Source organism: Alosa alosa, chromosome 8, assembly GCF_017589495.1.
Source record: "Alosa alosa isolate M-15738 ecotype Scorff River chromosome 8, AALO_Geno_1.1, whole genome shotgun sequence".
Taxonomy (NCBI): Eukaryota; Metazoa; Chordata; class Actinopteri; order Clupeiformes; family Clupeidae; genus Alosa; species Alosa alosa.
Window position 1 is genome coordinate 22,067,311 of NC_063196.1, and position 14,750 is coordinate 22,082,060.

Here is a 14,750-nt window from a genome sequence, read left to right on the forward strand (position 1 = left end):
TGTCAATCAAATTTAATTTTTCAACTGACTTACAACAACCTTCCCACAAGATAGTTAGCTTGTCCGGAAACGACATCATCAAACCGGATGACAGTCATCAGACAGCGCCAGTGCCTGTGTTGCGCAGATTATACAACGTTAGCTGGTTTCTGTGGTTGTACAGGATCTGTGTTATTTTATTTGTTGTATTTGACTTCGAAATAAGTTCCAACCATGGCTATGCAAGCAGCAAAACGGGCGAATGTAAGTTTAATTATTTTATGTGACTTATCGTTTGCTTCTTTTTAAAGTTAACGTTAGCAAGCTAGCTATCTGCTGTTGGTGTTCCCAGATAATGTCTAATAAACGAGCTCTGGTGTTCCCAACAAACGATGTGACAAATTGAGTGTCGAATATAGTGGTGAAACAAGTTTAAATGTTATACAACATGTTTTCATAATTTTTGTGGTTGTTTTATCTAGTTATCTAGTGCTATGGTACCGACAAGCACTGTGCCTTTCCAGTTTGTTTGGTAGTATGCTAGGCAATCTAGCTAAATAGCACGCGCTTGTTTTGACTGGTTTCGCCATGATTATGGAGGTTAAGTTAACTTAGCCTATAGATTTGTGTCCGCACATTTTTTCTTAATGCCTTGCGGGTTCTTTCATTATTCATTTTTCATTGTTTCATCTGACAGCCATAATGTGGAAAGGCCCGACAACAGCAGTGCAAATATAACCGGATAAGCAATCATAGGTTGCGTCGCACTTTGTCGTTGTCCGTCAAATGGTCAAGCCATTTAATAATCTGTCAAAATTACGAATGGACTTATGATTTTGTCATTCTTTAAATTAAAAAAGAACAATGCCGGAAAATATTCAGTTACGATTCACGACCTGCTCTCTAACCAATACGCACAATGTACGTTTTATTTTATTTTATTTTAATGGGCGGCTCCTATCTTTGAGCAATAAACACCTAAGCTTTTTTCCCATTGAGATTTTCTTTGAATGTAGAGGAAACTGCCCCCTAATGTCAGTTGGCTATTAGGCTACATTGCTTTGTATTTCTTTTCCTTCGTATTTTTTTTTTCTTGATTCATTGTAGGCTGCAGAAGAATATGCAGCTCTAACCCTAATCATATACAGAAATCATGGAGTTGTTATATAAAGAGAAGCCAGTACTGTGGTGCCAGGTTTAGGATATTTACACAGCAAAACATGGGTTCATCCTATCTGCTCTTGTAGGTGTAGTTATAATTTTAAATACATTAGCTAATGTTTAGCCTACTTCATGTTATGATTAGGAATATGTTATGATTACTGGCATTAGTTAAAGAGCGGAAGGACAAAACACTTACAAAATTTGATCAATTGATTCAATTATATTAATATAAAAATTATTTTTGGAGTGTATGGTGGACACAATCTACTACTTTCATTATCATGGTCTCTGCATTAAGTTCTCAGAGTGTTATCTATCTATTAATGACAGGTGTGTGTGTGTGCGTGCGCGTCTGTCTGTCTGTGTGTCTGTTATTCACATATCTCTTGAACCCTTTGTCCGACAGATTCCAAAAGTTGTTGATTTAAAATTGAAGTTATTTGGATTGGAAATTCAAAAGTATTGTTAAAAGAAGCGCACAATGCTTAGCTGGAATAGAATAGCTGTTTTTTTTTCCGTACTATTGCCCCATTTTTAAAGGACTGCCTGCGCGCATGCAATTGTTCTCTACAGGAATAGGAGTGTTTTGAGAGGGCACTGCTCTAGTTGTATATGATGACTCCATATAATCATACATGTTCTCTTTCAGATTCGGTTACCCCCTGAAGTAAACAGAATATTGTACATTCGTAATCTACCATACAAGATCACAGCTGAGGAAATGTACGACATTTTTGGAAAATATGGACCTATTCGTCAAATCCGAGTGTAAGTTTGAAAATCATTGTATGTTCTTGCTCACATCTTATACCTACTGTCTTTACACTGAGTTTCTCTGTTCTCGAAATTGAAAGTTTATTTCAATATTTATGTATTTAGAATAAAACAATCTTTATTGTCCACTCCTGTGAAAATTCATCTTTGGCCCCATAAACATATAGCACACACAAACAAGACTACACAGCAAGTATAACATGCAAGATATTATAAGTTAGTCCAAAATATCTATGCTTCAGTGGGAGCATAAAAGTGGCGAAGTATTAAAAATGCACAGTATGCAAACAGCTGATTATGAATGATAAAATAATGAATTTATTTAGCAAAAAAGTGTGATGTAGTGGATGTGAAATTTAGGAGACACTTTAATCCAAACCAAACCAATCAAACCATTTATATACGGTAATACAAAAATGTAACCTGTAACCTGTTGTGCCATTAAAACTTCATTTGTATTTGCTCCTTTTTAGGGGGAATACACCAGAGTCACGAGGAACTGCCTATGTTGTGTATGAGGACATCTTTGATGCGAAGAATGCTTGTGACCACTTGTCTGGATTTAATGTCTGCAACAGATACCTGGTAGTATTGTACTACAACGCCAACAGGGTAAGTGTTGCAGTACAATTTTTATGGGTCTTCAAATAGCCTTCCACTTTAATGCCTTATGTCATACAGTTTGCTGTGTTCGCAGTACACTATGGTCCCTGATATTGTTCCTTTTAGCAAAGGTCAATAGAAAGACAGATGGCTTGAGTTCAGGTTACAGGTTATCTTAGAGCAGCTCAAAAGCATGTCATGCTCTTAACTGGACAGACAATGGATTCATGTAGATATAATATGAAGAGCTTAGGCACTTCAGGAGTTTAGGTGTAGTAAATGTTTAAAAAAAAAGTCATGGTACGCCAACCTGCACCAGCTACATCAAAGTACGCTGGTACCATTTGTTAGCGCAGAGACTGCCAGACATCCCATCGCTCCAGGAGGGGAATAGTGCCTCTCTGAATTCCAAAAATGACATATCAAGCACGACATCTGTCAGAGAAATCACAATTAGATATTTTCTCCAAATAGAGCAGCCCTAATTGTGATTTGCCTCTTTCTTAAAAGAGAATTCTATCATGTTTTTACATACATCTGTTTCTCGAGGTCATCGAGTGTTTGTTTTTTTCGTACCAACAGTACTCAGTGACCTTGAGAAACAGATCTATGTGACAAATCGCTAGAATTCTCCTTTAAATGCAGGGTTATGGTTTTAATAGGCTAAAGAATGATTTGAATACAATAACATGCCACCTATAATAGGCTTGGCTATAGTACATACAGATAGTTTTTGAAGAATGCAAGTGAAATTCTTAAAAAGCTGTTAGTCTGTAATAATTTGCATCATTCAGATGGTAATTGAACATTGAATGCATTTTCAATTTTATGTTTATGGTTCTTAGCAGATGCTTACGTCCAAGGTGACTTACAATGATGTCAATAAACATTACCTTAACATTAAAACAAATGGTTTATAGTAAAATTAAGTTTGTAGTAAACAGTTTAGTGATTAGGTATTGTAAATTGATGGATGGCTTACATCCTTATAACAACACAAGGCCAATAGCTTCTAACTACTGTGTCCTATGTATAGGTGAATTACAATGAGGTGCTTATGTTGGCATAACATGAGGGAGAGACGTATTATCATTTTCACAAAATAAATGTGGAATTGTAATAGATTGAAAAGAAATGATAGAGACTGCGGACATTCTAGCAATCAACTATAAGAAAATGGACATTATTTATACACATCAGCATCAGACCCTGTCAACAGTTTTATTTTCATAGATCAAAGTAATTTAAAAAAATGGGTCGGTTATCTAAAATGTAACTTGGATATGTTATGTCTGCTTTTGGGCGCAAGCATGTAGGCTGACATCCTCAAAAATGTTCAGGTTTGGCATGTCAGGGTGGTATTAACCTTCAGATTTGGGTTGTGGTCAGATAGGTAATACACATTATTACTTCCCTCCTTTTAGGCCTTCCAGAAAATGGACACAAAGAAGAAAGAAGAACAGCTAAAACTTCTCAAGGAGAAATATGGAATAAACACAGACCCACCAAAGTAGACAACCACCCTGACCAGTGCACCTTTTTATGATTGTCCTTTTGCCACACAATATAGGCTACTCACTTTACTAATTTTGTATTGATTATTTGGTTTTAGGTTTGAATTATGCATCAGATTTTGTATATAACAAGCAGTGTTTTTCGTTGGTACAGTGGTTTAAAAATGTTGGAAATTACATAATTGTTACTGGATTATTTTCTGGATGCTTATTTTCTCAATTAAAAAGAACATGTCTCTCCCATTCACTTTCTAGTCATTTCATTGTTACTGACTATGATTACAATCAATGTGTTGTGCAGTGACGTATAGTCAGGGGAAAAACGTACAAAATTAGGTTGGACCCCTTAAAAAAAGTTATTGAGGTTTTTGCATTTTTGGTATATAGTGAATATTTCTGGATGATAACATTACATTTAGGCAGTGGCAAAAGTTTTATTGGCATATTTCCAAAAAAGTCCGATATGCTATTCATATTTCACATCTCCACACCTAAGTGGTCAATTTGGATGGTTTTGCTATTAAAACATAGGTTTTCTGGGATGTTGAGTCCATTTGATTTCGAGCCTAACAATGCAACATTATTTTTAATCTCAATAACAATGTTTAGAGTTTGTTATTCACTTACTATTTACATTTTGTCCTCTAGCATTAAAGGTGCTCTAAGCGATGCAATGCATTTTTTAGGCTAAAACATTTTATGCCACTTGCTGCAAACATCACCTAACCAACCGCTAGCTGTCTGTGTCCTGAATACACGGTAAAAACCGCGATCTCTGTGGACAGCCCAGGCTCCAAAAACGGCAACAAAAACAACCTGGGCAAACCTAGCCCATGAAAACATAAACTGTTCCAACAAATCACAGACAAGATGCGCGTTTAGGAGAGTTTCAATTGCACGGGAAGGAGGGGGAGGAAGTAGCGAGCTAGCTCTCTGTTTTGTTTGAAAGTCAACAGAAGTGACCATACCCATCATCGCTTAGAGCACCTTTAAGGAGAATGTCATTCAACCACCGACTATACTCTTAAATCCTACACCCAACCCTTTTTGGCAGGTGACCCTATTTTGATGTCACAAAATGTTGGGTCACCCCAATCGTTCACAACATGTGAGCGAGTGCTGGTTGTTTTTCTACTTTGTTTGGAGCATTGATCAAACATTATTAGGCTATCCATGATCTCATGCTGGAATCAGGATATGTTTATTCTTGCATAGCTATAATGAAGGATCCGATGAGTTACTTAACTTGGATATCATGTTTTTTTTATTATTATTTTTATTTAATGCATATATAGTTTTATGTACAAGATACCCATTTAAATGTCGGGCGACCCCACATGGGGTCTCCATGGTTGGGAAACGTCACCCTCTGCCTGTGCATTAGTGATGTCACCTAGCGTTCATGGGCTTCGGAAAAACCTTTCTCCGAGTGAAAACATAATCATTCCGCGTCATTCACGTCTAACTCTTGCTAACAGAGTTGCCCAGTTAGGGGCTCGTCATCACTTTTGTCGTCACGTTGGAGTTCGTTTGTAGTCCATGTGGCTTTTCATGTCCAACAGTTTTAATGTGAACTTGGGAATTTGCCGTTTTTGTCACTTGAAAGCTGCATATCTTTCTTTCACGGGCATCTTACACTATATTTTAAGCAAATACAGTTGTTTGTTTAGGATTAGCAAGTGTATGTTTTAACCTTTGTTGTGGCATCCGTGTTTGTCACACATTCCGATGGCAAAGCACATGAACATTTGCTGTCGGAAAAACAAAGTAGCCATGGGGGCGGTCCTTGTCATTCTTAGGTGCTCTGAATGCACCATCAGTCTGAAGCTTCTGAACCACTGCTCCGAAGGTTGCTTTGGTACGGAAAAATCATGTGACATATGACGTCCGAAGCAGAAACTGCTTCATTCTCTGAATGAATCACCTGAGTGGTTCGCAGCGCCACCGCCTCGCGAACCTATCGTGCTGCCACTGCAACTGGCACGGCCTTGTTTCTAGTCTGAGGCCCAGTACACACGTACCAAACCGATCTTTTTTCCCTCCGTCTTCCCTGGAACCGTATCAAGAATATTTGTGTCCAAACGGATCCATCTCAACACGACTCAACGCGTTACTTCATACCCCAGGCCTATAGGTGGCACTGTTTCTTTACAGAAATTGACCAAAACTTGTGCTTTACAAACAGACAGAATAGGCTACGACGAAATGGCTAGTGCATAGAAACCAGAATTGTTTGTGTGGACTGATGGTAAACTGTCAACTGTAAAACTAATAAACTTTATTTTACGGTTTGTGAAGGGTGCAGTCCCGTCCTTTATTTGGCTAACGCAGGTAGGCCTACTAATCGCCTTTACTTTCTTTGGTTGTAGGATAGTCCGTGATTCACATTCGTTTTGGCTATCACCGCAATTAGGCTACTAAACGCAAGGCTTACCCAAGTTCTAGGCTATTCTGTCGCCACATTTATAATATTGCTATAAAACCTTCGTTAGTAACAGTCAATACGTTTGCCTGCATCAAATCGCTCATTTGCATTCAGTGTGCTACCATCGGCTTAACGTGAGTTCTAAGCGTCTTTGTATGCTTATATCTGATTTCACTCGACTGTGAATGCATGTATATATGTTGTAAAACATATAGACATATAAGTTTGAATTGTGCGCTCAAAGCATAAACACTTTAGGCCATGGGTTCCCAAACAACATGTGGGCCTCCCCTCTGAAAACAGTGACACCTCCGCCCCACAATAATTTTCAAGTAATGATATTCACTTCAGTTAAGCCACTTAAATCGGTGCTATACTATGCAATGCTATGCAATGCAATGCAATGAGCTTTCATCATATTTTCAACGTTTGCCTTTGTTGCCCATATCAGGGTCGGGCCGTGCAGCGATACAATGTGACAAATCTGTCCATTTTAAGTTTGCTATCGAACTTCACATATTACCGTTATGTAGCCTATGTCCAACCTCTTACGTGTATCTGTCACTTAATATTCATTTAAGAAACGCAAGCACCCACACCATAAGTTTATCCTAATTACAGGGCTCTCAAGTTTTGAGGACAGGCAAGAGTGACATTCCCCGTCGACAATTCCCCCCCTGTCCAGGGGTTAAAGGGGTGGCTGGTCAGACAGGTTGGGGGTGTTTCATTAATAATACTACAACTTTTTGTTGCTGTTATTAATATGCCTTCAGATGTTCCAGAGGTCGTTTTGCCCGGCCCGCCACGGCCCTCGAACCCGCCACCTCAACACACCGCATGGAGTCGAAGGCTCTAACCACTGAGCTAAAAGCCCAAGCTTCCAACTCAGCGGTTAGAGCCGTTCTTAAGGTTAGGGGTGTGAGGATTTACACGCGCAACTAGCACCACCAGCTAGCATACACCAGCCCCAGGTCGGTCAACAGTTGATCCAATATTAGTTGTGCAGAAATATAGCCCATCTTATACACACCAATTTAATTGAAATAGAAATTGTAAAGACTTGTATTTTTTGTAATTATTCCATATTTAGTGTAGTTATATCAGAACCTGAAGTAGCCTACAATCCAAACTTCAGAGTATTACCTTTCATTTGAGGCCAAGATTATGCTTATAAGAGGTTAATATGCAGTAGGCATTTGATTGCCAGTAGCCTACTGGCATTTTGGATAACCCAAAGTCCTATGGGGAGTTTTCATAGGGCATTTTACAAAATGCATGAGCATATCTTGGCAAATAATGGTCTAAAGTACTCATGTTGTCATTCTACATTGATCTACTTTTGCACACAGCATGACAAGACCTAATGCTAGGACTCAAGTCATATCAAGTCAAGACCTAGAGGGCTGAAATGTGGTCAGTTCAAAGATGCTTGTTATCCAGTAGAAAAAGAAAATAATAATCTAGCCTTTGTAACTTTGTGTCAGTAGGCTACATCACACAGTTATTCTAATTGTTTTCCAACAGTGTCTCAGCTTTCCAAAAGAGAGCAGGCATTTGATTATTGGCTACAGTATGTAGGAGCAATGCCCTCCTAAATCAAAATTATAATTTATAATTGCTCAGATTTGCAAAAGAAAAGATTTGACACATGGCACTGACAATTCAATAATGGGATTTTTCACCACCTCTGAGCATCCACTAACCTGGACGTTTTAGGGGGCTTTCCTCTCAGGGTGAATGAGAGGATGCTTAATTGCTTTTTACCCGACATTTTTGAATACAGATGCAATGATTAATGCATCCATGGCCAGGATATAATTATACACTGTTAAATGTGGCTGTAGGTTTTGCAGTACAGTACAGCTAAATTCTACAGTATGATGCAATATCATGTCTTTACAGCACAGTGTTGTAGTTAATGTTGCATTCTGGGTAATATTATTGACGCGGGAATATATTACAGTACATTTCCCCGCATACTGTAACTTTGCTGCCACCTTGCTGTAATATCGAGAACGAAGTTCTGCCAACCCGACGACTTTACTCCTCTTCTGAAGACATGACCCATAGCGGAATGAGCGCAAGTCATTGAAATTTGGTGAGTTTGGTTTTCGCATTCATTAAGTAGTTTTACCCCGGCATTGTGTAGATTTTTGTTTAGTAAAAAGACGAGCATAGCTTGTTTGCTGGTATCAAAGCTGGTGTCGATAGCAAAGTATTGTCTCTGGCTTAAGCATAGCTAGCTTTAACAACAAGGTAGGCATAGCCTATTTGTTTAAATTAATCATCTAATCCTCTTTATGCCTTTCTTTTAACTTGTGTAAGTTTAAAGTTAAAAATATCGACTTGTCGTTGAAAAGTATTGTCTGTTGTTATTACCAGCTAACTTCAAGGACTAGCCTAAGTAAATTGAAAACGATGTCGACGACTCTCGTCCCCACTTAGAGACACGATTCTAGTCAGATATTTTAGCACTTCAAAACTAATAGTAAATGTATTTGCCCCTTTTTAATAGTTGTCTTCTATAATTTATTTTTCCATTTTACTATCCTGGCGACATACGTCTGTATATTGTGAAGTCTGTCATATAGCCCGTTGGCTCTTGTCTAAGCACAGCTAACCCTAGTTTTAATTAACAGCAAGGTAGGCCTATTTGTTTAAACTAAGATCATCTAGCCTTCTTTATGCAGGCATCTAACATTTCATTTTTTGTAAGTAATAGCATGACAAATTAACAAACTGTAATGCACATGTTTTTTTGTTTTGTTTTGTTTTATACAGGTCACTGAAACCGTGGCAGACATAGAGGGGCAAGAGAGATTGCCTGACACACCCAGACTCATTATGGTTGGTAAGTATGTTTTCCTCTTCATTTGTATGTAAACTTTATTATTTAGCAATGGAATGGTTTTATAAAGCCATATAACACTTGTGGTTGTGAGGTTGTTCTTGGATCTCCTTTATGTGTGTGGTTACCTTTGTCTGAACTACACCCGAGAGGATATCCACTTAACAACCTCACTCCCACTTGTGTTACATTGCATAAATATTATTAATCTTCATTAATCTGAATTTGATAGAATATGGGTATGGGTATTCCACTGCTTTTTTTAAGGATCCCTGGTTAGCAGAATCTTGGTACTATCTTTTGCAGTCTCTTCCACAGTTTGGCAGCTATAGTTGGGTTCTGAAACTATCTCTGTACCTCTGTTCTTTGAGTCTGGTGAGTGCTGCTGGTAGGTAAAAGAACCATAGCATTTGGGACAACAGTGACCAAATTTGCTAATGCTAACAGATGAAAATGAAACTTCTTTGACCTTATCAGTTAGTGCTGGCTGATGTTTCACCATTTGGTCTATGTTGTACCAAGTCTTGTAGTTTTCATACCTTCTGACAGCACTTAGTAATGTGAAACAACAGGGTTATGGGTTGGTTGACTCCAGATAATACCTTAAACCACTGCTTTGTCATCAAGGATTTTCATATATTCTCTATAGGGTGTACATCTGAACTCGGTCTGTTATTGCATTGTTTCAGTTTTCAGTATTTTTGAAGTTCGTGTTCAAAATAAAGTACATTGTTTTGTTTTAGGACCCTCGCTCATGACAGCAAAAAGATGGATGGTGTCCATTGAAGGAAGAGTTGCTATTACATTCACTGGATCAGACAGTTTTCCTGCTGCTTTCGCCACTCTTTTGCATCAGATTACGCCTTAAACATGGAATACCAAGAGTCAGCTGCATGCACTTTGGAGCTTGTTCAGAGGTAAGTTATTTTCTATATGTTTTATTTTTATCAATTATAAAATTATAGACTGGAAGTTAAAATGTAATCTCACATTATAGATTTCTGGTGAGAATTAATCCGGAAGATGGAAAGAAATGCACAGCCCGACAGGGAGTGAGCAAGAAGACCGGACGAATTGTCCAGAAAAAAGCACCACCCATCAACTCCCACGTTAATAACTTAATTCGCTCCTTGCTGGACTTTAAATGGCAGACCTCTAACTAAGCAGTTACATCTAACAGGTTTGTGTGTGTGTGTGTGTGTGTGTGTGAGAGAGAGAGAGAGGGGGAGGGGGGGGGTAAATGTTTGTGTGTGCATGTATGTATGTGATACCACTTGTGTGAGCAGCTCAGAGAAGAAAGGGGGGAAAAAGCAGGGGAGAGAGGTGTCTTTGAGTGATGTTTGTATCAGTGAGTGGGTGGGGGTGGGGACTGATTTACTTGTTTCAGACTTTTGAGTTAAAATAGTTCTGCTTTAAACATTACACTAGATTGTGTGTGACGTCACAGTGCCAGATGAAAAACAAAATGAAAAAAGATGAGAAGGAAGTGTGTGTGTGTGTGTGTGTGTGTGTGTGTGTACGTGGAGGAGAACCTGTTTCAAACTTTTGTTTGTTTAAATACTTGAAGTAATACTAGTTCTGTTTGAAACTTGACAGTCTGCTCTGTACTTTTTAAAATGTAAAATTATTGAAGCAACAACTGTTCAAAATGTTGCCTTTGCATGAGTAAGAAGAGTGACTCTTGTCATTAATGGTTTTAATGCAATATGTGTGTGTGTGTGTGTGTGTGTGTGGCTATAGGTAGAGGAGGACCTGTGTCTCAAACTAATGTAATTAGTTGTTTAAATACTTGATTAAATACTAGCTCTGCTTTAAACTAAAATAATTGAAGCAACCCCTTAATGTTGAAATCGTTGCCTTTGCAGAGTCTCGGTCGGTCTCTCTCTGTGTAGCAAAAGTTAATGATATTGTAATGTGTTTCAGTGTTTTTAATGTGTTTCAGTGTTTCAGCTTGTGTAAAATGAATGAAATATCTTCAAGAATGATAAATAAAAGTGTTTAATGTAAGATTGTTTTGTGTGACTTAACATTTCACTTGTTTAAATACTTAAACTGAATATTGTTATCATAATATGTAAGTGTTGGTTGATAGATAAATACATTGATTAATAAATAAATGCAATTGAGGAATACTAAATTAAATAAAAAAATAAATAAAAAAACAGTAACAGTAACAAAAAACAGTACTGCACTGTATAGTACAGTACAACCTTGTAGTAAAACAGCAATCACATGATTACTGTAAACTGTATTACAGTACTGTATCGCACCTTAATTCTACGGTAAAGTTCTGGCAACCGTGCTGCCTGTACTGTACTGTAATTTTACAGGGAATTTTCTAAGAGTGTATGATGATTTTAAAAGTGACCTATAACAATAGGCTATGTAATACACTTTCGTTTGTTTAGTGCTAATAAAATGATTAAGCCTATTTGGAGTGAGAGATGTTTAGAATGTGACAATATGTCAGTCATCGTGTGAACGAAAGTAGGCTATGACTAGGCATAGGCTACTTGTTCTGAGCAAGTGTTGTCAATGAACAGGCTGTGAAACTGTTGGCTAAGTTACAGACAGTCATGAACAACTGATGCTAATTGTCTGGGAAACATTCTCTAGCTGCAGTCACGTTGTCATTATTTGTGTCAAACAAGTTGTGGATTTGTTGTAACATTAAAAGATGACTTACTCTGTGCTGAAACCATACTGATGATCGAAGCTTCAAGGTGAACGAAACAGGTTCGCGTTCAATAATTCACGTTCAACAATTCCAGGATACGCGTTTTTTCATTGGTTGTTGCGTTAAATCTTACCCAGATACAATAGTGCTATTTTCGGATTGGCTATTGTGTAGCCCCTCTCGTTATTTTTGATTGGCTGATAAGTGACAGGCTCAACTCCAGGGGAGACGCGCTTGATTCCTGCCGGGTGAGAGCGGCGCGGCCAGAGACATTTTGGGCGCTGAGGCAGCATACTATAAATAGTTTTTCTGCGTGAGAAATACAATGTGTGGCGGGAGAGCGTGACAAAAGACTGAAATGAGTGACTGTCACGCTCAGTGCGTGACACTTGAGAGCCCTGTAATTATTTATGTACCAAAAAATACATTTTACGTGACTCGAAGAGCTGTAAACAGTGTTGTAAGGCTGCGTGTACAAATCCGCTTGGAGCTCAAGCTCACTGTTAACTTGCAGCTAGCTCGGCTGGCGGCACTGTTGCTAAATTACGTTATGAAGTTTGGCACAATACATTCTCACTCAGGATAGAGATCTATAATACTTTCCACTATCCCAAAGATTTAGTATACATCTCTTCTGATTTATTTCGATTTTATAATGTTGACAATTACATAATCATTGAAAAAAACGTTTTTCTTTTTTGAAACCTTCCCGCCCCCTCAAATTATTTGGCGCCCCCCAGGGGAGGCGCGCCTCACAGTTTGGGAACCTCTGCTTTAGGCTAATGCACAACATTGCGTTTAGTTCGTAGGCTCCTCTGTGACAAGCAGTTTGTTCGTATCGATTTATTTGTTTATTTGTATTACAATGTAAGAGAGACGTGGAAAACCTTTAGTCTGGCTCCTAATCAATATTTATTTGTAAAAAGAATAATATCACATTCTTATTCATGTGCACTACGTATGTGTGGGCCGGGGTGGGGTGGTTAGGTGCGTGCACTAGATTAATTTCACTAGTAAAGCTTCCTGTCCACTATCTAGCCGGGATAATTTAAATGCAGTCTTGGCTTTTCACCAGGAGAGGTCGCTGTTACTGAAGCTTCGAGTAATGAACCCATTTTCGAATCAACTGTTCAAAGTGGTTCAGTGCTTCACCAAAGCTTAATTTGCCCATCACTAGTGTGCATTAACAATAGTTGACTACATCCCTTCCTCCATACCATTCACAAGTCTTATATTGTATGGTGAGCCAAGTATATAGCTGATATATTTTGGCCTGTAATATTTAGGGAAAACTAAACAGCCGAAATTACATATTTTCTTAAAATCTACACCCTCTAGACGGGAATTAACATGAGCTAAAATATGTCCCACCTCCATACCATGTAGGCTAGGTCCAGATGATAAAATGACCTTGACTTAACACTGGGCTACAACCAATTTCTCAATTTTAGTTAGCAATTGAATAACAAACCATTTTTATTAGAGATAATGATGTTTCGGTTGCATTTTGGTCTAGAAATTACCATCGCCTTGACCATTGCAACCATTAACCCCCAACATATTAATTTAAAACTCAGCATCCCAGAAACCTATGGTTCAGGGACATAGGCTATTTTCATAGGCTATTTTTCGTCCGACTTTTTTGGCGGCCATTTTGGAAATATGACAATAAAAATAATTGCCACCGATTAAATGTAATGTAACCCAGAAATGTTGAATAGATGACTTAAGGATACCAAAAATGCAAAGACCTCAATAGCTTATTTTTTAAGGGGTTCAGCTGGATTTCTTCCTGACTAGCAGTAGGCTAATTAACTTATAAACGACGCAGGGAATCATTCCGTTTGTCCAAAATTACGTCCGTGGCCCAATCAGAATGTATCTCCGTGAGTGAGCAAAGCATCACATGTTGGAAGAAGTGTAACGTTCGAGCGGGAGATCTCAACTAGAGAACCGTGAAAACTTCGTACTTTCGGAACATTTCTGGATATCATTAAGTTTTCCATTGAAGTCTGTCGGAGTTAGCTGATGGTGAACGTATTGTATACACATTCTTTTGTCTGCTAAATCAACCTACCGAGTGTGGAGTGAAGATTTTGACACCAAACCGCATTAGCGAACCTAAAAAGGACCTAGCAAAGGTAAGTTTTATCCAAATAGTTAAATGTGATAATAAAACACTTTGTCGAAGCTTTGCACGTTACCAAACGAGGTACTATAAAATCAGTAAGTGATATGGTCAGGTTGTGCATGATGCCATTTCTAGCATATCCTCACTTGTTGCCTAGCCACCTGCTCCCTGACCTGCTCCCACATGTAGCCAACGCGAGTAGCTAGCATCCAACGCATTGATAACCCAATAAGTATGTTTTAGCGGCAACAGAATGTGTTCGCTAGAAATCGTATAATTAGCCACAGTGACATTAAATAATTTACCACATAATGCATTTACTGACGTGAGTGCACTTAACTGGTGTAAGTAAGTGGAAGTGTTGTAAAGCTTCACTCTGATTTGGCTAATGCGTGTGTCAAAACATGTAGCAGCTAACGTTAGCTCCCTAAACCGTAGCTAGTTAGCAGCTTGCAATGTAATCGAGCTTGTTAGCCATGTGCTGGCTGTCAGAAAGGCAAAGCAACATTATCTTTATACTAGACCGATAGAAGCTATATCGTGTACGTTGTGAACTAACCCCGGACACTTGCCAAGATGTATTTTAGGGGGCATTTGGGGTGTAGAGATTAACTCACTAATATGTTTGACGTGGA

The 14,750-nt window shown here is 38.4% G+C and overlaps 2 protein-coding genes and 1 long non-coding RNA gene across 3 annotated transcripts in view; all 3 read left to right on the top strand.

Annotated features, from left to right (window-relative positions):
- The first annotated feature begins 85 nt into the window (after positions 1–85).
- Positions 86–4,281, top strand: sf3b6 (splicing factor 3b, subunit 6). Its single transcript, XM_048251369.1, has 4 exons — positions 86–243; positions 1,793–1,911; positions 2,391–2,529; positions 3,945–4,281. The coding sequence occupies exons 1-4, from the start codon at positions 214–216 to the stop codon at positions 4,032–4,034; spliced, it is 378 nt and encodes a 125-aa protein (XP_048107326.1). The 5' UTR covers positions 86–213; the 3' UTR covers positions 4,035–4,281.
- Positions 4,282–10,170: 5,889 nt separating this feature from the next.
- LOC125299484 lies at positions 10,171–11,252 on the top strand. Its single transcript, XR_007194372.1, has 3 exons — positions 10,171–10,224; positions 10,305–10,491; positions 10,795–11,252. It is a non-coding gene; the product is annotated as an uncharacterized LOC125299484 (long non-coding RNA).
- Positions 11,253–13,747: 2,495 nt separating this feature from the next.
- Positions 13,748–14,750, top strand: part of tdrd6 (tudor domain containing 6) — a 46,379-nt gene continuing 45,376 nt past the window's right edge. The window contains 1 exon segment of the mRNA XM_048251183.1: positions 13,748–14,125. The gene's annotated coding sequence lies outside the window, so the exon portion shown is untranslated.

Coding starts and splice junctions, on each gene's coding strand:
- sf3b6 (XM_048251369.1), top strand. CDS start 214: ATGGCTATGCAAGCAGCAAAACGGGCGAAT. Junction 244..1,792: donor AAGCAGCAAAACGGGCGAAT/GTAAGTTTAATT, acceptor GTTCTCTTTCAG/ATTCGGTTACCCCCTGAAGT. Junction 2,530..3,944: donor TGTACTACAACGCCAACAGG/GTAAGTGTTGCA, acceptor CCCTCCTTTTAG/GCCTTCCAGAAAATGGACAC.